Source organism: Hylobates moloch, unplaced genomic scaffold (assembly GCF_009828535.3).
Source record: "Hylobates moloch isolate HMO894 unplaced genomic scaffold, HMol_V3 SCAFFOLD_88, whole genome shotgun sequence".
Lineage (NCBI taxonomy): Eukaryota > Metazoa > Chordata > Mammalia > Primates > Hylobatidae > Hylobates > Hylobates moloch.
Window position 1 is genome coordinate 51,417 of NW_026652363.1, and position 21,902 is coordinate 73,318.

General features: G+C 40.1%; 1 pseudogene and 1 gene segment (V, D, J or C); both read left to right on the forward strand.

Moving 5' to 3' along the window:
- Positions 1–2,578: 2,578 nt before the first annotated feature.
- On the forward strand, positions 2,579–15,625 carry LOC116463930 (immunoglobulin heavy variable 3-49-like). The segment is given in 3 exon segments: positions 2,579–2,690; positions 2,794–3,153; positions 15,504–15,625. Coding segments are annotated over 3 exon segments (528 nt in total).
- Positions 15,626–15,977: 352 nt separating this feature from the next.
- Positions 15,978–16,491, forward strand: LOC116463931 (immunoglobulin heavy variable 3-11-like; annotated as a pseudogene).
- The last annotated feature ends 5,411 nt before the right edge of the window (positions 16,492–21,902 follow it).

A 21,902-nucleotide genomic window follows, 5' to 3' on the forward strand; every position in this document is an offset into this window, starting at 1 on the left:
TTAGTTCTGTATGATTTGAAGAATGGCAATGCCTTCTATGTTTAGATAATATTACATACCAGGTTAAGACTGAGTGTTGTGTGTAATGATGCACCAGAACATTATTCTAGCTTCCATACTAGTGTTCTGTTTTTCTCTTTGTTTGCATTTGGTTTCAAATTTATATGTCAGGTCTCTAGGATATAGGAATTTGTTTAAAAGTGTCTTTTCTTGTTGTTCATTTTGATGGGGTTTCCAGAAGATTATATATTGGCTGGAAAAGGGGCAGAGACAGTTCTGCAATTCTCGTCTGAGGGACAAAGAACACCTCAACAGACCATCTCCCCTGCCCCCATGACTAGAGCTGCACCACGTGCCCACATGGACACTCATCCCTGATGGCGATAATAAGACTCCATTGATGAGGCTGACCATTTTATCACATAAATTAGTGAAGACTGATATAAAGTTTTCAAAAACTAATTGAAGTCTGTTCTTCTATGTCCATCAGAGACCACAGATCCTCCAGTGATACCTTCTTTGTCTTTTCTGCTTGACTTTGTCTCTTCACCTTGTTTCATCCTCCAGAGAATCTCTTTCAGCTCCCTCAGGTGGATTCAAGTGTTTTATTTAACTGACAACTTCTAAATTGGTGAAAGACATTAGACTAAAGGGTCCATATTCCTAGGTCCATGTTCCTTGGTCCATATTCCTAGGAAGGCACTGTGACCCTGGGTCTGCGTGTGACCTTGCCAGTGTTCCTGACCCTCCTCCAGAGTAGATGCTGGTCTCGTGTTCTTGCCCCTTCCCCTGGGGTAGAGTCCCCCTGTTTTCTCCAGGTGTTCCCTCCCCCAGCTCCAGTGTTCTCCATCGGCGTCACCACCTTCCAGTTCTGCTGCCCTGCCCTGCAGACGAAAGCTCTGATTCCATAAGAAAAAGAGGGGAGCTGCTTCTCAATAGACCTTTGGTGGGGACCTGTGTTCCCACCTCAATTCCTGAGGGGTTGAACAAGTGACACTAGGATTCTGGTTTCAGTGGCTTTCCTTTGAAGAGTATCTTCTTAGTTCTGTGTGGAAATAAGGGAATTGGGTCTGAATATACATTTCAGAATTGTGGGCTCTTCTTTTCTCCCAGACAGACACTTGGAGAAAGGAATATTTTTGTGACTGTCCCCTTTCTTGGGAAAAGGGTTCCAAGAGGATAGGTTAGCTTTTCAGTACGTGGTCCCTTAAAATTTCACACTACAAAACACCACACTCTATTTCAAGCAATCCAATATGTATTTTTATTTTTTTCTTGGAATAGCCTATATTTCATATTCCAGACTCTGCCTTAGGTAATTTCATACCCTGGCTTTATTCCTCTCTACAAGAAATTGCTTCTTCCTAAACTTCAGATTTATTATTTGTTTTGAAACTGTAATTATCAGAAGTATTAAAGAAAAGTTGCAAAATTCCACCTTCCATGTTTATCTGTTATTGTTGATGCAGTTTTTAAAAATATGAAAATTATATTCATTTTGTAAGTACATTTCCAAGCTTAGTAGCAGATCTTTAAGACCCAGAATAATAAAAAATTCAAATATTGTTCAGCTGCTTAATAAAAAACAAATTATGGTAAATTTTGTTTGCTAGAATACTACCCAGAATTTATAATAAGTAAATGTCTGATATACACAACTAAAAGGTAAAATATCTAATTATTTATGCTAACTAAAATAAGCCTAACAAGAATATATACTATGTTAGTTCATTTTTATAAATTCTGATAAATTAAAATGAATCTGCAGCAATATAAAGATGAATAGTTGCCAGGGAAATGGTAGAAGGAAGAAAACGAAAAGGAGGAAGAATATAGAAGAACAAAAGGAAACGTTGAGAATTCTCTTGTCCACCTTCATAAGGATCACAGTTACATCATGTTTATTAACTGTACACTTTAAATATGTGAAAGTTTATTATCTGGTAACTAAAACTTATAAATTTTATTACAAGCAACAAATGGAAACTTAGACAAGGAAGGAGTGACAGAAAGATAGAAAAATCTATATTAAATTTCAGAAATACTTAAGAACTTATCTGCCTGAACCCTAGTTCTCACCATATTTTAGGTGAATGCTAGAATGCAGCAAAATCACACATGTTCTCAATACAGGAAATGGGTTCCACAAACCACACTAGGCACGCCCAGCTCTGTCCTGGGGTTGGTTCAGGGAGTAATTGCAGACAGTGATGAGGACCACAGGCCCAGGTACCAGGGCTCACCCATCCCAGACTTGAGCTCTCAGACACATACTTACATCTGTACATGGAGAAACCACTGGCTCTGACAAAACATAATGTACACAGGTATGTAAAAATAAAATAAGGTAATCTTTTCAAAGTGTTTATCACAGCACAATTTTATAATAAGACAGCATGTTTTCCAAGTACTATCATTGTCACCAAACTCCTGCAAGGCACAGTCATCTTATCTGGGTACTGTCTTCTCCTCAGGCGTCCCAACCCAGAGCTTGCTATATAGTAGGAGACATGCAAATAGGGTCCTCCCTCTGCTGATGAAAACCAGCCCAGCCCTGACCCTGCAGCTCTGGGAGAGGAGCCCCAGCCCTGGGATTCCCAAGAGTTTCCACTTGGTGATCAGCACTGAACACGGAAGACCAGCCATGGAGTTGGGGCTGAGCTGGGTTTTCCTTGTTGCTATTTTAAGAGGTGATTCATGGAGAACTTGAGAGATTGAGTGTGAGTGGACCTGAGTGAGAGAAACAGTGGATTTGTGTGGCAGTTTCTGACCTTGATGTCTTTGTGTTTGCAGGTGTCCAGTGTGCGGTGCAGCTGGTGGAGTCTGGGGGAGGCTTGGTCCAGCCTGGGGGGTCCCTGAGACTCTCCTGTGCAGCCTCTGGATTCACCTTCAGTAACAACTACATGCACTGGGTCCGCCAGGCTCCAGGGAAGGGGCTGGAGTGGGTAGGTTTAATTAGAAACAAAGCTGATGGTGGGACAACAGAATACGCCGCGTCTGTGAAAGGCAGATTCACAATCTCAAGAGATGATTCCAAAAGCATCGCCTATCTGCAAATGAACAGCCTGAAAACCGAGGACACGGCCGTATATTACTGTACCAGAGAGATACAGCAGAGTATTATCGTACGAGAGAGAGACACAGTGAGGGGAGGTCAGTGTGAGCCCAGACACAAACCTCCCTGCAGAGGCGCGCGGGGCCACCAGGGGGCGCTCGGGACCCACTGAGGACGGGACAGGTCCCAGGAGCAGGTGCAGGGGGAGGTTTCCTTTCTTATCAGCTGGAGAAGTCAGGTTTGTGTTTGCCGGACTCTGGAGCATTCTAGGCTGTGACAGTTTATTACTTGTGTTTATTCTTAATTTATTATCATTAGTATTTAAATTTTAGTAATTTTTAAATTATATATATATATTTAAGTATACACTTTCATGAAATAAACATTCCTAATTATTTGCACCGACACTTCCAGAGTTTTATTAACATGTGTTGACATCAGCAGCTACATAGCTATAGGGACATAAATTTATAACTATAGAAAGATGTATAGGTCAGGCGCGGTGGCTCACACATGTAATCCCAGCAACTCGGAAGGCCTAGGTGGGGGGATCACTTGAGGCTGGGAGTTCGAGTCCAGCCTGGGCAACATAGTGAAACTCCATCTCTACTAAAAATACAAAAATTAGCCGGGTGTGTTGGCACACGCCTTTTATCCCAGGTACTTGGTAGGCTGAAGCAGGAGAATCACTTGAACCCGGAAGGCAGAGATTGCAGTGAGCTAAGATGGCACCACTGCCCTCCAACCTGAGTGACAGAGCAAGATTTGATCTCAAAAAAAAAAAAAACAAAGACAAAGAAAAATGAATACACAGATCTATGCATATATGTGTAGGAATTCATAATAAACATTACAATAAAATAATTCTAAAAATATGTCCTAAAAATAAAACTTAATGTTGAGCTAAATGTAAATTATCAGAGTATTTCATAATTGGTTTTGGTTATTTTTAATTGTTTACATCAGTTGATTTATATTTGTTCATTTAACTACTGTTAAATAATGGTCATTTCAAATGTGGTTGTCACAATAAATAAGAATTTGAGATGATGAATGATAATTATCTTAATCATTTCTTAATTATTCTTACCTTGTAAATATAAACAACCACAATTTGTGAATTTAAAATAATTTTTTTATTTTAGTTTTTAAAATTTATCCCAGATCACTTTTTCTTCAGCTCCAGATCTCATTGGATCATCTCGAGGGCCCATCTGCAACCCTGTCTACTGAAGGCTTCTGTGAGCGGCTGTGGGACAGGCAGAAGCAGGTGCCCCGTGTGAGTCCACATGACCTGGAGCCTCCCTCTCCTTGGATTAGGCCGTCTCCTCGGGATCACAGGGCTCTTCATTATCCTCACCCCGCTGCTGTACCAAACAAGCAACATCACACTTCAGTTCATCACGCTTTGTTTTAATTTTCTAAAACATCATAAAGGTGATAATTTTAACAGCAAATGTATCACAAACAAATACGATAAGCCCTTTTCCATGGAATAGAGTTTCTCATCAGGACTTTATATGTGTTATGTATTTTTAATTTCTGTATAGATGAGATACTAATATCTCCATATTGGAGATGATTCCATTATGTCATCTCTTAAAATTAATTTTTCCTAGGACTCCAAATAAAACCATGATTTAATTATAAATTTCAGGTGTAAGAGCTGGGCCAACATTGAGAATATGTTAACATTTATAACATGAGCTTGTAAATATTGTTATTTTCCTGTCGGCTGTCCCCAATTATAATTTTACACAAAATATTAGTAATTTATCCTGATAAAACAGGTTAGAATATTATATCAATAGTTTATTAACTTTGTATAACTAATAGTATAAAATCTTCCACATATTTTGGCCATGTTTTACTTATCTGTGACATGTGTGTTTATTAATTTTTCTTTTTAAGATGTCACCTTCGTCTTTCTTTTTTCTGGGCTTTTTAGTCTAGTAGATATAGCTAAATACATTTAAATAATTATGTAATAATCACATTTACATTTTCTATTTGAATTTTCATATACAAGTTATTCAGATTTTAATTTCAATATAAAATATTTTCCTACAATTGTCAATTTTCTAGTTTTATGAGATAAAATTAACATATACAAAAATCCATAGATCTTCGATGTACAGTTTGAGGGTTTCTGGCAAATGTGCACACATTTATCTCCAGCACCTAAATTAGGGTGAGGAGCAGGTCCATCTCCACAACAAGTGTCCTCTGGTGCTTCCAGTCAGCTCTCATGTAAGGATTTTTTTTTAATTTTCAAATTTCAATTTAGATACAGAGGGGACATGTGTGGACTTGTCACATGAGATTATTGAGTGATGCTGAGGTTTGGAATCCAGATTCCATCACCCCCTCCCTCCACTCTCTAGCAGTCCACAGTGTCTATCATTCTCGTATTTATGTGTATGAGTGCTCAATGCTGAGCTCCCACATAGGAGAATATGTGGTATGTGGTTTTCCTGTCCCTGCATTTATTTGCTTATGATGAAGACCCCCAGCTCCATTAATTTTGCTGAAAAGGACATGATTTCATTCATTTTCATGGCTGTGTAGTATTATATAGTGTAGATGTACCACATTTTCTATATTCCGTCTACAAATGATGTGCATCTGGATTGATCTGTCTTGCCACTGTGAATAGCACAGCAATGAACATACATGTGCATGTCTCACTCTGGTAGAATTATTTGCTTACTTTCTAGTGTATACACAGCAGTGGAATTGCTGGGTAAAATGATATCTCTGTTTTAAGTTCTTTGAGAAATCTCCAGTCTGCTTTCCAAAGTGGCAAAGCTAATTTGTATTCCCATCAACACTGTATAAGTGTTCTCTTTTCTCCACAGTCCCACCAGCTTCCATTGTTTTTTGACTTTTTAGTGATAGCCATTCTGAGTGGTGTGTGGCTGCACACCTACAGTCATCTCATCTTTGATGAGGCTGATGAAAACAAGCAATGAGGAAAGGACTCTGTTCAATAAATGGTGCTGGGAAAACTAGCTAGGCATATGATGAAGACTGAAGCTGGACGTGTACTTTCAACATATATAAAATTAACTCGAAATTGATCAAAGTGTTAAATGCAAGACCTCAAACCATAACATTCCTTGAAGACAGCCTTGGAAATACTCTTATCGATACCAGCTTTGACAAAAAGTTTTTGGCTGAGTATCCAAAACCTATTGCAACAAAAACAAAAATAGACAAGTGGGGCCTAATTAACTAAGGAGTTTCTGCACAGTAAGACAAACAAAAAACAAGCAAGCAAAACGATCAGCAGTGTAAGCAGACCACCTACAGAATGTGAGAAGATATTCACAAACGTTGCATCCCATAAAGCCCTAATATCCAGAATCTACAGGGAACTCAAACAAATCAAAAAGAAAAACAAATAACCCCTTTAAATATGGGCTGATATGGTTTGGCTGTGTCCCCACCTAAATTTCAACTTGAATTGTATCTCCCAGAATTCCCATGTGTTGTGAGAGGGACCCACGGGGAGGTAATTGAATCATGGGGGCTGGTCTTTTCCGTGCTATTCTCGTGAGAGTGAACAATTCTCACCAGATCTGATGGGTTTATCAAGGGTTTCCGCTTTTGCTTCTTCCTCATTTTCTCTTGGCACCCGCCAGGTAAGGAGTGCCTTTCACCTCCCACGATGTTTCTTAGGCCTCCCAAGCCATGTGGAACTGTAAGTCCAATTAAACCTCTTTTTCTTCCCAGTTTTGAGTGTGTCTCTATCAGCAGTTTGAAAACGGTCTAATACACAGGCAAGTGACAGAGACACTTCTCAAAAGAATACATACGAGTGCCCAGCAAATATATTGTAAAAATGTTTAACATCACTAATCATCAGAGAAATGCAAATAGAAAAATGTTCTGATTTCTGTCACTGTAGGTCCCTTTTTCTTGTTTTGAACTTCATATACATGAAATAAAATATTATAGATCAGTTTTGTAAGGGGCAACTTTTACTCTCTGTGAGGTTCATTCATGTGATAGCATCTATCAAGGTTTTGTCATCATATGTATAAATATGTATGTACTCATACACATGTAGATATTTCATATTTGAATCAGTCCATTGCATTAATAAATGACAGATTATTAAATAAATAAATCAGTTCATTAAGTGAATAAGTGACAATATGTATACCTATTTTCCTGTTGATGAGATTTAAATTTGTTTCCAGTATAAACATCATAAACAACACTATTATAAATATCTTTGTACAAGTTCTTCTGTTTATATTCACATATTTTTATCGATAAAATATGTAGAAATATAAGTATGCATTATAGCTTCTCAGCTTTATGGAGCTATTGCTGACAAATAAAATTGTATGTATTTAAGGTACACCAGTTGATGTATTGATATTCTTGGGGAAATGCTCATAATTATCAAGGTAATTGGCATGCCTATACGCTCAAAGAGTTATCATTTTATGCCTTTAATTTATTGTGTGTGATAAAAACACCTAATAGCTACTCTTCCTGCAAAAGATACTTTTATAATACAGTATTCATTAGTATAGTCACATTGTTATATGATTGCTCTCCAGAACTATTTCAACCTGTGTTTTAGTCCATTCTTACCCTAATGTAAGGAACTGCCTAAGACTGGGAAATTTATGAAGAAAAGTGGTTTAGTTGACTCGCAGTTCTGCCGGCTTAACAGGAAGCATTAATGGGAGGCATCAGGAAACTTACAGACATCATGGAAAGTGAAGGGGAAGCAAGGACCTTCTTCACATGCTGGCAGGAGAGAGAGAAAGAGCAAGGCGAGATGAGCCACACTTTTAAACCATGAGATCTTGTGAGAATCACAAAGCAGAAGGTCGCCCCCATTATTCAATCACTCCCCATAAGACCCCTCCTACAACACTTGGGGATTAAAATTTAGTATGAGATTTGGGTGAAACTGCAGAGACAAACCATATCATTCCACTCCTGGTGAAATTCATTCAGATCACTTATGCACAAATACACAAAATTTGCCCTTGCATTTATGGCTGTCTAGAGAAAAAGTGCATTAAGACATCAGCAGGTTACAGAGATCTGTTTAAGTTTGGCATCCCGTGGGAGAGTGCCTCTTAGTGAAGGTTGGTCTATTAATTAAGTAGGTAAAAATTCTCTCTATGGGAGTAACTTTCAACTGTGTGGAATTTTTAATTCCTTATTGAGTTGTAAAAAGAAATCCAAGGGACTGACTCCATGGAGTTTTACTGCTGTGTTAATAAAAATAAGATTTTTCCAGTGTTTCAAGGAAAGTTTTTCTTTAAAACTTTTCGCAATCTGTAAATAGTCCGTGGCAAAATTGTAAGACGCTGTTTTTATAAAGACATACTGTAATGGCACCTTTAATCTGTTGGTGATAGGAGTGAGCATAATGCATGAATCTCTTTGAGGGTTCTGCCTCATCCAAATGCAGTACGGCAAAGGCTAGTATTGGAGGTACAATCTCTAAATGTATTTTTTCCAGCTACCAAGTCACAGGACAATGACAGATACATCCTTGAGGCGGAGGACCGTAATGCCACAGTGCTAGTAGGAGTACATTTGTTCAAGGGAGCTCAAGGGTTTCTTAACATTGTGATAATTTTAATGTAAGAATACCATTCTTTTAAACTTATGTGGAAGATTGTGGGAGGTTATAACAGTGTTGTACTTTAGTATCAGCCCTGCCTCACAGAATCATTTTATAATAGTTCCTTTCATGGGTGTGCTTCACTCAGTTCATGCAAAACCTGGCAGGTCACAGGCCAAAAACACAAAATACAGAAGTTTTTAATTAACTAAAAAGGCTATAGCCTTTAGTCAAGGAATTATTTCAAGACACCGAGAACACAGATAGATGGTAAATAAAAGACATTCATATCCCCTTAAGGGTGGAAATTGAGGAAAGTTTATCTAAATGTGTCCAAAGGGCCCTGTGGCTTGGTTTCTGTTTAGGTCCCAATGATAGGATTCTCACAGGATTTTGTGGCTAGCTCGTCACTCCTCATCAAGAATTAACCTCTGCTGTTTCCTCAAAGCGTCTATTAATCTGATAACCAATTTATCTATAAATTGTAGAGTTGAAATGCAGCAAATATTCACTTGAAATAATCTGGCACAAATTATCTAAGCAAAGTTGATAATGATGTTTTTTCATTCATTTGTATTTAAGATCAGCAGCTAAGCATTGATATTTTTGATAACACCCATGGCTCTCTCAGCAGTTTTATCGTCTGAGATTATGATCTGCTGCGGCAGTTTTCCTAGCTTAAATGTTATCTCTTTTTGCACTGACTTTCACCTTTATATTTGCCAGGAATCTGTGATAAAGGAGTGCTTCTAAGAACTCCCTACCTTGCCCGTTTTGGGGAGTGTTCCAGAATATGTGAGATGCTCTTTTGTTCACAAAGCATCCCAAAGCCATGCGCTGCCCTAAAACATGTTTATTTCCTAGTTTGACAAATTGGAATTTCTAATAAATACAATCAATTCTGCCATCTGGGCTGATTTCACATCAGATGGAGGACTGTGTCCTAAAGGAAAGCTTACCTCAGTAGCAGCAATTTTAGTCATTAACCTGGAGTCTTATTATTGAAGTATGAGTCATAACGAATAATAATAGGTTGAGGTTCTCAGTGGCAGTGTCTAAACCTCTTGGGTGTACAGGGTCTTCCCTATTAACATGAAGCATTTACGAGCACAGTCATAGTTTCCAGCCATGCTTCTCCCTGTCTCCCTATCAGCACAAACTAAGACCTCACCTGGAACTTGGGTTAATTTCCAAATAAGTTATTTTTTAATCTCTAGGCCTCTAGATTATTGTGTGAGGCTATTCCAGTAGAAAGTTAAAAATAACATTTTTACTGACTAAGCAGTACAGAAAATCACTGATAAAATGCAAATCCTAGACGTGAGAGGCTCCAGGCCTGGATAATACAACAGTTCATGTATGCAGGTAGTTTCTTCACCCAGTCCTACACTGACACACCCAGCATGTCAGCTCCATGCACCATTTGACTCCTATTATGTCGAGACATGGCAATGATGTCCTCCAGGTTCACACACAGATACAAATATTGGTGGGAATAGGGGAGGAGATGATTCTGCAATTCTCTGAAGGACCAAGAAAGCCTAAACAGACCATCTCCCCGGTCTCCATGACTGCACCACGTGCCCTCATGCACACTCATCCCTGATAGGATAAGAGGACTCCATTGATGAGGCTGAGCATTTTATGATATAAATTACGAGGGACTGACATTGAGGTTCCAATAACAAATTTTTATAATCTAATTACCCTCAAATTGTTACCACTTTCTTCAGTGAAAAAATGCTGGCCTTGATTGAGTTTTAGGAAGATTCCCAATGCCCACAACTGAGCTTCTAAGAGAGTGTTGAGAACAGAAACTGAATGAGGGCAGAGAAACCCATCTTTACTGTATTCACCACTAAACTCAGGTGGACTCAGCACTGACCACTAAACTCAGGTGGACTCAGCACTGCCTTTAATCACTGCTGCTTCTCTGCAGAGTTCAGGTTTCCACTTCTCACAGTTCCATCACAGACTCTCCCTCTCCTCCAGTGTTTGGCCTCCACTTGCTGTAAAGTCACCCTCTGTTCTTAGCTTTTTCTCTGAATGATTTTAGGAGGGTGGTAATGAGCCATTAAGTGGAAATTTTATATCATCTCAACACGAATCCTATAAGTGGTCATGAATTATTCTCCTGGTTATGGCAGTAGCATTTTTTGGCATGTTCATTACTAGTAATATTCGAAGCCATTTCATTTAAATATTTGATGCTTCATTTTTTATTGCTATGATACTTTTTCTTCTATTGAGTCTTCCCACTAGCATTATAACATGACCTAGTATCCCGGCTCTGTTGTCATCAATAATAACCACATATGTCAAAAGTTATGCATTCTTTTCATAGCAGACACAATTTTCTCTTTTCTGGGGACGAACACACACTGCTGAGCGACTCCACTCACAAGAACATATGCGCAATTATGACATTTTCATTTACTTGACTAATACGTTATATCGTCCTCTCTTCAAATTCCTTACCCTCCCCCCAGAAGGCCTGGACAAACTCTTCTCCATCTGTTCAAACCATAAACTCAGAAACCAAACCACATGGTGAGTAAAGCTCACCTGGTTCTGAATATTCTGTCCATCTCTTTCCCTCCAGTTTCCCACAGCCCCTCAGCACACCTGTCCATGTTCTATCAAGAAAGTTTGGCTCCTGCACAGTAAAGGACACAACTGAGTGAGGAGAGAAACTGCAGATGATAGACAATATTTGAAAACTACTGGCCGGGTGCGGTGGCTCATGCCTGTAATCCCAGCACTTTGAGAGGCTGAGGCGGGCGGATCACGAGGTCAGGAGATCGAAACCATCCTGGCTAATGCGGTGAAACTTCGTCTCTATTAAAAATACAAAAAAAATTAGCCGGGCGTGGTGGCGGGTGCCTGAAGTCCCAGCTACTTAGGAGGCTGAGGCAGGAGAATGGCGTGAACCCGGGAGGTGGAGTTTGCAGTGAGCTGAGGTGGCACCACTACACTCCAGCCTGGGGGAAAGAGCGAGACTGGGTCTCAAAAAAATAAAAAAGAAAAGAAAACGATTTATAGGACAAGGGATTACTATCAAGCATATAAAATAAACTCAAATGAAAATAATAATGTGATTAATAAAGGGTGAATAACATGAATACACATCTCTTAAAAAAAGAAATGAAAAAGGGTAGAAAGATAGAAAGATAGATAGATATGTTAGTACATATACTTACATATATTACTAGAAATCAGTAATATTCAGGAAAATGCAAATTCACAATAAGATGTCTTCTCATCCTACATCTTTGCTAGAAAGTCTGTTATTAGAAAGGCAAATAATAATAATAATAACAAGCTAGCCGCATGCATCGAAAGGGAAACTCTTATAGACCACTGGTGGAAATGTGAATTAGTGCAGCCATCATGGGAAAAAATAGAACTATCATATAATTCAGCAATCCAACTGCTGAGTATATATCTATTTAAATAATTAAAAGAAAAAACTAATATTGAAGAGATACCTGTACACCCACGTTTATTGCAGTGCTATTCACAATAGCTAACATATGAAATCAACATATGTGTCTATCAACAGATGAATGGATAAATAAAATGTGGTGTGTTTACACCATGGAATATTATTCAGCATTAAACTGAAATTCTGCCATTTGAAGCAACATGCATGGAACTGGACACCATTATGTTGAGTGAAACAAGCCAGACACAGACAAATAAATGCCTCATTTTCCCAATGTAATGTGTCAGTTTAAGAAAATTGATCTCCTAGAGGTAGATTGTAGAGTAGTGGTTATGAGATGCTGGGAATGGGAGGAGACTGAGAGATAAGAAGAGGTTTGTTAACAAATGCACAATTACAGGCAGACAAGAAGGATATGCTGTAGTGTTCTACAGCCAGCAGAGTGACTACAGCTAAAAATATATTATACATTTTATATTTACAAGTAGCCGGAAGAGAGAATTTTGTGTGCTACCAACACAAAGAAATGTTAGTATCTAAGCTGATGAATTTGCTCATTGTTCTGATTTGCTCATACCACATGGCACACATGTATAGACATATCACGCTGTATCCCATGAATATAAACAGTTATTATGTGCCAAATCTTAAAAAAGTACTTTAACTAAGGAGGATTTTATTTGCATACATTACAAATGATTCAACACAGAGCCAGGAATAAACACCATTTTTATTGGAAATAGTGAGTTTCCTAAGAATGTAGTTACATTCATTTGAACCGAACCGTGTATTGGATCACGGTAAAAATAGGCAAACTTATGCAGAGAATAATATATTTTTAATTTTAGACTTCTATTTAATACTATAAATGCAAATAAATTTAAAACACCTAAGTACAAGTGTAAAGCTGAGGAAATGTGCGTGTGGTGTGTGATGTGAGAGCTTTTTATTGTGCACCCCTCTATCCATGGTGGATGTGTGGTGTGTGTGTCTGTGTCTGTTTGTGTTTCCTCTCCTTCGAGTTCTCTGTGATTCTGGGATCTGTAGTTCAGTGTCTTTCACAAAACTGGGGACATTCTAAGCCATATTTTTCTCAAATACTGTCTCTGTATCTACAATTTCACCTTTCAGATTGAAAATTACATAAACTACAATATTTGATATTAATGTTTACTTTCTTCACTCTCTCTCCATTTGGAATATTTGCAATTTGCTTTGTGAAATTTCTAGTAACATTTTAAGTGCATGGTTTCACTTAAAAGCGGAGCCAGCTCTACTGAGGGGTGTGCCCAAAGCTTGCTTCATGTTTATACTGCATTGCTTTTGATTTCTTACACATTTCCATTTGATTCTTTCTTAGTATTTTCATCTCTCAGTTCCCCGTCTAGTCCTGCGTTATGCCCACAGTCTCTTTAAGAGATTTTTATATGTGAATTAGAGTTACTTTATATATCTTATTTAATTAGATAGTTATAACATCTGTATCATTTACAAATCTCATTCTGATCATTTGTTTATTGTGACTTTGGTATTTCTCATTGGTATATTTAATAATTGTTGCTGATAACCAGACATGTTGGGTTGGACAGTTGATATTGGTTTATTATTTGTTGTATGTATTTTCTGCCTGTATTTGAGCCAGGCCTTTATTGTGGACATGTCTGTGAATCTTCTCAGAGCTACATTTGACATTCACTTTTGCAGTGGACGTCCGAGTTGAAGTCTGTTCTTCTGTGTCCATCAGAGACTTCAGATCCTCCAGTGATACCTTGTTTTTCTTTCCTGCTTGGCTTTGTCTCTTCACCTTGTTCCCTCCTCCAGAGAATCTCTTTCAGTTCCTTCAGGAGAGTTAAAACGTTGTCTTTAGCTGAACATTGTGAAATTGGTGGAAGGCAATAGAATAAAGGGAGATTTTCTGACTTTTCATGGGTCCATATTTCTAAGAAGGCATCGTGACCCTGAGTCTGGGTGTGACCTTTCCAGTGTTTCTGAACTTTCTCCAGATGAAATGTTCATCTGTGTGTTCTTGTCCTTTTCCCTGGGTTGAGTCCTCTTGTTTTCCCCAGCTGTTTCCTCCCACAGCTCCAATGTTCTATTTTGGTGTTATCACCTTACGGATTTGGTGACCTCACCTTCAGACCAAGGCTCTGATTAAAGAAGAAAGAGAGCAGATACTTCTCAATGAAACTTAGGTGAAGACCTCTTTTCCCATCTCAGTTCCTAAAAGATTGCCCCAGTGCCCCTAAGATAACTGGTTTTTGTAGTTTGCCCCTGGAGAGTAATTTCTTAATTCTGCAATGGGGATAAAGGTGGTGGGTCTAAATGCATTTCAGAGTGTGGGCTCTTTTTCTCTCACAGACAGACACACTGGGAAGGAAAGATTTTTGTGAATATCCCCATTTTGTGGAAAGGGAATTAAAAAGGATATAAAAGCTCTTCAGTACGTGGTCCCTGAGAAATTCACACTACAACATGTTTACCACACTTGACTTCAAGCAATCCAGTACATATGTGTGTTTTTCTCTTGCAATAGCCTGCATTATACATGCCAGACTCTGCCTCAGTTCAGCTCATACCCTGGCCTTATTACGCTCTACAAGAACTTGCCTCTCCCTAGATTTCATATTTGGTGTTTATCTTAAAACTTCAAGCATTTAAAGTATTTTTTAAAATTTGCAACATCACATCTTCTCTGTTTATCTGTTATGATTGATGTGTTCCCCATCTATGTACATTTCAAAGCCGAGTTGCAGATTTTTTTTGGTAAGACTTAGAGTAATAAAATAATGCAAATATTGTTAAGCTGCTTTATAGAAAAACAAATTGTGGTGAATTTGTTCACTGTGATACCAACCATCATTTATAGTAAATAAATGCCTGCTACACAGAACAACAAAGTATAATATCTAAATATTTATGTCGAGTAAATTAAGCCAAACAAATAAGAATATGTACTATGTTACTGCATTTTTATAAATTCTGATAAATAAAAATGCATCTAAAGTAGTACAATGAAGATCAGTAGTTGCCGGGGGAAATGGTAGAAGAAGGGAAGGGGAGAGAAGGAGGAATACAGCGGAACAAGAGGAAATGTTGAGAAGAATTCACTTAACCACTTTCTTGATAATGATGACAGTTACATCACGTTTATTAATTGTACGTTGTAAATATGTGAAGTTTATTAGCTTTCAATTAAGCCTCGTAAAATATATTACAAGCAAACAAATAGAAACTTAGACAAGAAAGGAGTGATAGAAAGATACAAACATATGTTAAATGTCAGAAGTACCTGAAAATTAATGTGCCTGGACCCTAGTTCTCCGCATCTTCTCAGCTGAGTGCTGGAGTGCAGCAAAATCACGCGTGCTCTTATTTCAGAAAGTGGGTTCTGAAAACCACACTAGGAACATCCGTCTTTATCCTGGGGATGGTTCAGGGGGATGTCAGCGCCAGCGACGAGGAGCACAGGGCCAGATACCAGCTCAGGGGGATGTCAGATACCAGCATTCACTCATCCCAGACATGAGCTCCTAGATGCATACACAGCCTCCACCATGTGTGGGTCGATTTACATATCTGTAAATGGAGAAAATATTGACTCCTACAGAACATAACATACACAGATGTTTAAAAATGTAATCGGGTGTTCAGGACAAAGTGTTTATCACAGCACAATTCCATAATAAGACAGTACGTTTTCCAAATACCATCATTGTCAGCAAACTTATGCAGAGCACCGTCGTCTTATCTGGGTACAGCCTACTCCTCAAGCGTCCCACCCTAGAGCTTGTTATATCGTAGGAGACATGCAAATAGAGCCCTCCCTCTACTGATGAAAACCAACCCAAGCCTGACCCTGCAGCTCTGAGAGAGGAGCCTCAGCCCTGGACTCCAAGGCCTTTCCCCTTGGTGATCAGCACTGAGCACAGAGGACTCACCATGGAGTTGGGGCTGAGCTGGGTTTTCCTTGTTGCTATTTTAGAAGGTGATTCACGGGAAAGTAGAGAGATTGAGTGTGTGTGGATGTGAGTGACAGAAACAGTGGATTTGTGTGGCAGTTTGTGACCAGGATGTCTCTTTGTTTGCAGGTGTCCAGTGTGACGTGCAGCTGGTGGAGTCTGGGGGAGGCTTGGTACAGCCTGGGGGATCCCTGAGACTCTCCTGTGCAGCCTCTGGATTCACCTTCAGTAACTATGGCAAGGACTGGATCCGCCAGGCTCCAGGGAAGGGACCGGAGTGGGTTTCATACACTAGTGGTGATAGTAGTTACACAATCTACGCAGACTCTGTGAAGGGCAGATTCACCATCTCCAGAGACAACGCCAAGAACTCGCTGTATCTGCAAATGAACAGCCTGAAAACCGAGGACACGGCCGTGTATTACTGTACTAGACACACAGTGAGGGGAGGTCAGTGTGAGCCCAGACACAAACCTCCCTGCAGGGGTCCCCGAGACCACCAGGGGACGCCCGGGACACTGTGCAAGGGGCTGTCTCCAGGGCAGGTGCAGGCGCTGCTGAGGGCTGTGGCTTCCTGTCATGGTCTGGGGCGGCCTCATTGTCAAATTTCCCCAGGGAACTTCTCCAGATTTACAATCCTGTACTAACATTTCATGTCTCTAAATGGAAAACTTTTGTTCTTTTTGTATTTTTGTTTTAGTAACAGGAGGACACATTCTCGCCTCCACAGAAGCCACACTGTCACTTTAGGGGCAGATAATCCTTCTGTGGTCAGCAGGATGAAAGTGCCGAGGAATCTCAGGGAAACCTGGGAAGTATTTTCCAATTAGACTCAGGGAAGAGACCTCCACGGGAATCTCTGATTAGAACAGGCTTTGAGTTCTGATGGGAGCCAAGAGAGAGGCTCACCCAGGGTCGGGGTCCTTAAAACCTGATGGTTTTCACAGCTATCCCACCTTGTCTTGAAAAACTGTGCACATCTGACTCACACTGATTCAGTTGACCCTATTTCTGCTAATCTATTTTCCTTCTCTGCAGACTTGATTCTCACAGTTCCCTTTCTTCTTCTCTTCCCTGAAAACAGAGGATGTGTTTTCTGTTGTCAAAATCCCAGGGATCAGGTCTGCAGGACCCGGGTAGGCTGAGGGGACTTTCGCACTCACCATAGCCTGGTGACAATCCTGCCGTATTTTGTGGGTGGAGGCGTTTGGAAAATGAAGTGAACATTAGTCATGAAGGGAAAAATACTAGTTTCCTCCAAAGGGATGTTGATGTAGAGCTGATCTTGTGCTTCTCACACTGTCACAGAGTTTGTGCTGTCACCTGTGACTTTAGGAGAGCTGAGGATGGAAACTCCATTGTGCTGTGAGCTCTGGTAACAGTAATTGTAGGGTCTGGCAAGGCAGCCTAAGGTCAATACTGCTGGCCTTCGGGAAAGACAGGCTGGAATTCCTGGGAAGACCTGCATCTGCCGTCCACCATGGAGTCCCATTCTCTTCTGTTATGCTCTGATTGAATCAGGCCCACCCAGGTTATCTAGAACACTCTTCATGACTTAGGAAAAAATAGTGGCAGGCTCTCCTAAGACCTGCATTATGCCATGGGAGCAGCACCTAGGTTAGTGTGTGGTTGAATAGATGAGACTGTGGTCTAGTCAAGGTGACAGGGAAAATTGTTGCCATTATTATGTTTTATTTTATATTTGGCAATATACTCAGGCTCATATTACAGATATCTTTCTACATTTTTCGTATCAGAAGCTTTTGAACAAGAGCAACTTCATCTTGAATAGGGGCTACGAAAAATAAGACTGAGACCTGCTGGGCTACATTCCCAGTAAGTTAAGGCGTTCTTAGTCACAGGATGAGATAGGAGGTCTGCACAGCATCCAGGTTATAAAGACCTTGCTGATAAAGGTTACAGTAAAGAAGCCGGCCAAAGCCCATGTAAACCAAGATGGCGACAAAAGTGATTTCTGTTCGTCCTCACTGCTCATTATAATGTCTTAACATGCTGAGACGCCACTTCCTGCCAGGGCCTGCGTTTCCCTTCCCCATCTAACTCAGAGCCTTGTTTTCCTTCCTCTTCTTTACTAGGAAATGGCATGTCCCCTGTTAGTGGTTCATGCAAGCAGAGGCTGTATCCTGTTTGACAAAGATTCAGCATGAAACATTCCTGTTACCTAAAAAAAAAAATGCAGATGAGACTTAATTAACCTGAATAATTTTTTCACAACAGCAGAGTGAATACGCAATTTGCAGAATGGCAGAAAACGTTTGCACACTTTGCCTGTGACAGGGAACTAATATGAAGAATTTGCAAGGAACTCAAACAACCCTACAACAACAACAGCAACAAGAAACAAATAACCCCGTTAAAAGGAGCAAAGGGCATGAGTAGACATTTTCAAAAGAACACATAGAAATGGATAATAAATATATAAACAATGCTCAACATCACTAACCATCAGGGAAATGCAAAGTAAAACCACAATGAGATGTCATCTTCCACCAGTCACAATGACTGTTACTAAAATCTCAAAAAATACCAGATGTTGGTGAGGATGGGAAATAAAGGCAACTCTTAGACATTGTTGATGAGGATGTAGACGAGTACAACCTCTATGGAAAATGGGAAGGAGATTTCCCGGAAAACTAGAAATAGACCTGCCATTTGGCCCAACAATCCCACTACTGGGTAACTACCCAGAGGAAAATAAACTATTATTTCGAAAAGATACTCACCTTCTATGCTTACCATAAAACTACTCTCAATAGCACATGTGTCAAACTGAGTGTCCACCAACAGATGATTTTATGAAAGAACATAGCATATATGCACAATTCAATACTAATGAGCCACAATAAGGAATCAAACTGTGTCTTTTGCAGCAAGATGCATAGACCTGGGGGACAACATAATTAGTGAACTAACTCACAAACAGAATGTCACATGTCACACGTTATTACTTATAAGTGAGAGATAAACAGTGTGTACACAAGGATATGTAGAGAGAAATTATATACACTGGAGACTTAGAAGGATGGGCAGCAGAAGGTGGGAGCATGATGAGACATTACATAAGGGGCACAATATAAAATAATTAAGAATTGACCAATGATCTTAAAATTAAAATGTCGAATATGATCAATAAATGAATTTGATATTAGTTGACCTCATTAAATTTAAAAACTTTTTCTACTCAAGTGACTATAAGGAAATGAATGCCAGGTTACAGATGAGAAACTGTTTGCGAGTCATATAACCATCAATGTAATTATAATAAGAACCTTCAGAACTCAACTGTGAATAAAAAAGAAGCAACTGATGGATACATTAGGCAAGGGTTTGTAAAGACATTTCATAAAGGAGATGTGCAGATGACACTGAAGCATATAAACATGCTCTCAACAGGATTTTCCGTTAGAGAAATTCAAATCAAGCCCACAATGAGACACCACGGTACACTTTTTAAAATGGCTGAAATTAAGAAGCAATACAGATAACATCAATGCTGGTGAGCATACCAGGTTGCTAGAGGTGAAAACATTGCTAACGGGAGTGCAAAACGAAACAGATACTCAGGAAAATAAATTTTAGTTTTCTCTAAAATCAAACATGCCCTTAACACCTGACCCTAATATCCCCCTCCTCAATATTTGCATCAGAGAAAAACAATCTTATATTCACACATAACTTCTATTCAAATATTCAAGATATTGTGTGTGTGTGTGTGTGTGTGTGTGTGTGTGTGTGTGTGTATGTGTTAGAAAGTAGAAATAACATAAATGTCTCAAAATTTGAATCGGTGAAGAAACTAGGAAGCAACTATAAATTGAATACCATCAGCAATAAAAAAATAACAAGTGACCGATACATAAACCATTACAGGTGAACTCCAGACATGATGCTAAGTGAGAGAAGCCAGTCTCAAATACCAAAGGGACACAGCTGTGAGCATCAGGGTCATCCTCAGGTGTCAGTGGTTTGGGCTGGGCTCTCTCTGTCTCTTTCCTGACCAGACCCAGATGTTGAGCTCCTCCTCTTGCAGATGGAAAATCCTATTTTCGACCACGCACTGAGGCACTGAGGTTTGAATTGCTTCACAGACTGAACGAAACAAACACGGGCTCCTTTGAACAGTGTCCGGCATTTGTTCCAAGCAAAAGAGAAGGTCCCTCAGCTCTCCCATGTCCTCGGTTCTCTCCTGCAAGCCAGCAGCCCTGCAGTTTAGTCTGCATCTCCCATGCATCCACCCATCCCCTTCCCAGGGCCTTTCACCACACCCTCCACTGTTTTTGAGAGCACAGGCAGGCTTTGAACTTTTCCACATTCTGTTGTTACTGAAGTTAGGATGTTTAGGACTAAATTAAGGATCATATTTTATGACTGAATTCCAGCACCCCCTCTCTCCTGGGACAGAGCTCCTAAACAAGGTTCTGCATGTGGAGACGAAGTTGAGCTTTTTTCTTCTTCAGCCTAGGAGCTGAGCGCTCAGCGGAGGGTTGGGCAGGAGCTTCCCACCGTCCCAGCACTTTGGTTCTGGTGGGGCGGAACCTGTGCCATAGGACAGAGCTAGAAACCATGGACTGAATGTTCCCAGCGGCACTGGACCCAGGGCAGAGCCTCCATCCATGACTGGGGCTCCGTGGAAGAATTGAGTCTCTGGCTCTCAGTAGCTCTTGTCCAGACTGAGACTCAGCATCATGTGCTGTGTGCAGGGTCAGAGGGCCAATGTCCTGGCCCCTGGGGAAGAGTTTCCTCTGGTGAGAGCTGGTAGAAGGTGTCCTGTCTTCTTGGCTGCATCTGTCTGCAGTGGAGTTTACCTCATGCTGAGCTGGGAGGTAGAAGGAAGGAAGAGCATCTTAGATCAAATATGATGACTGGCCTTACTGAGTTTTCTAGAGTTTCCTGAATAAATGTTTCTTCACTTGCTGTATGCTGTTAGAGTCTTTCCAAACCCTGTAATTTCCCAAAATGATTTTCACTGCTCTCATGAGGGCATGGATTCATTGAGTTCCTCATGCTGTCAAAGAGAAACAGAACTGTTTTTTTTCACTTTTTAGTGAACATCTATGGGTTATAAAATAATGGGTTGGCTTTTCTTCCAACACTTTACAGATACCATCAATTTTCCTCTTGCTTGTGAGGTTTTAACCAGAAGAATGCTGTCATCATCTTTCCTGTTCTTTTGGAAAGAATGCCCCCTCTACTCACCTCCACTTGTCTGTATGTATTTCTATTTGTCTTTGGTTTTCAGCAGTTTTAATAAGATTTACTTAAATGTGTGTGGGGGGAGCAGGTGGTGTTATTCTGCTATTCTGGGTTCTCTGAGATGCATGGATTCGCGGTTTACTCTGTCTCCATTTTGGGGAACAGAATTAGAAAAAAAGTCAGTGTGAGCCCAGAAACAAGCCTCCCTGAAGTGGGCACAGGACCACCTGGGGGCGCTCAGGACCCACTGAGCACAAGAGCCAGCCTCAGGGCAGGTGCAGATGGGGGTAAGGTCTGGTTTCCTGTCAGCCCTGTGGCTTCCTCTCCATGAAACAGTTTCCTCTGTGGCACGTCTCTGGGTTCCTTCTCCTGTTCTTCCTGTGAACTCTCTGAAGAAGAAACATTTGTCGTAACAAGAGAAAAACTTTCTCACATGCACCAAAGGCAGAGTCACCTACAGTCACTTACTCCTGTTTCTGAACGTCAATAAGGTATCAATGCTTCTGAAGGTAATCAGCTAAATCTATAAAGATGCAGTGTTTAACTCAGCACTGCGGCCCAGCTCAGCAGAACTCCAAAGGCCAGCCAGCAGCAGCCAGGATAAGTGGGTGCTGGGCACTGGGGCAGAGG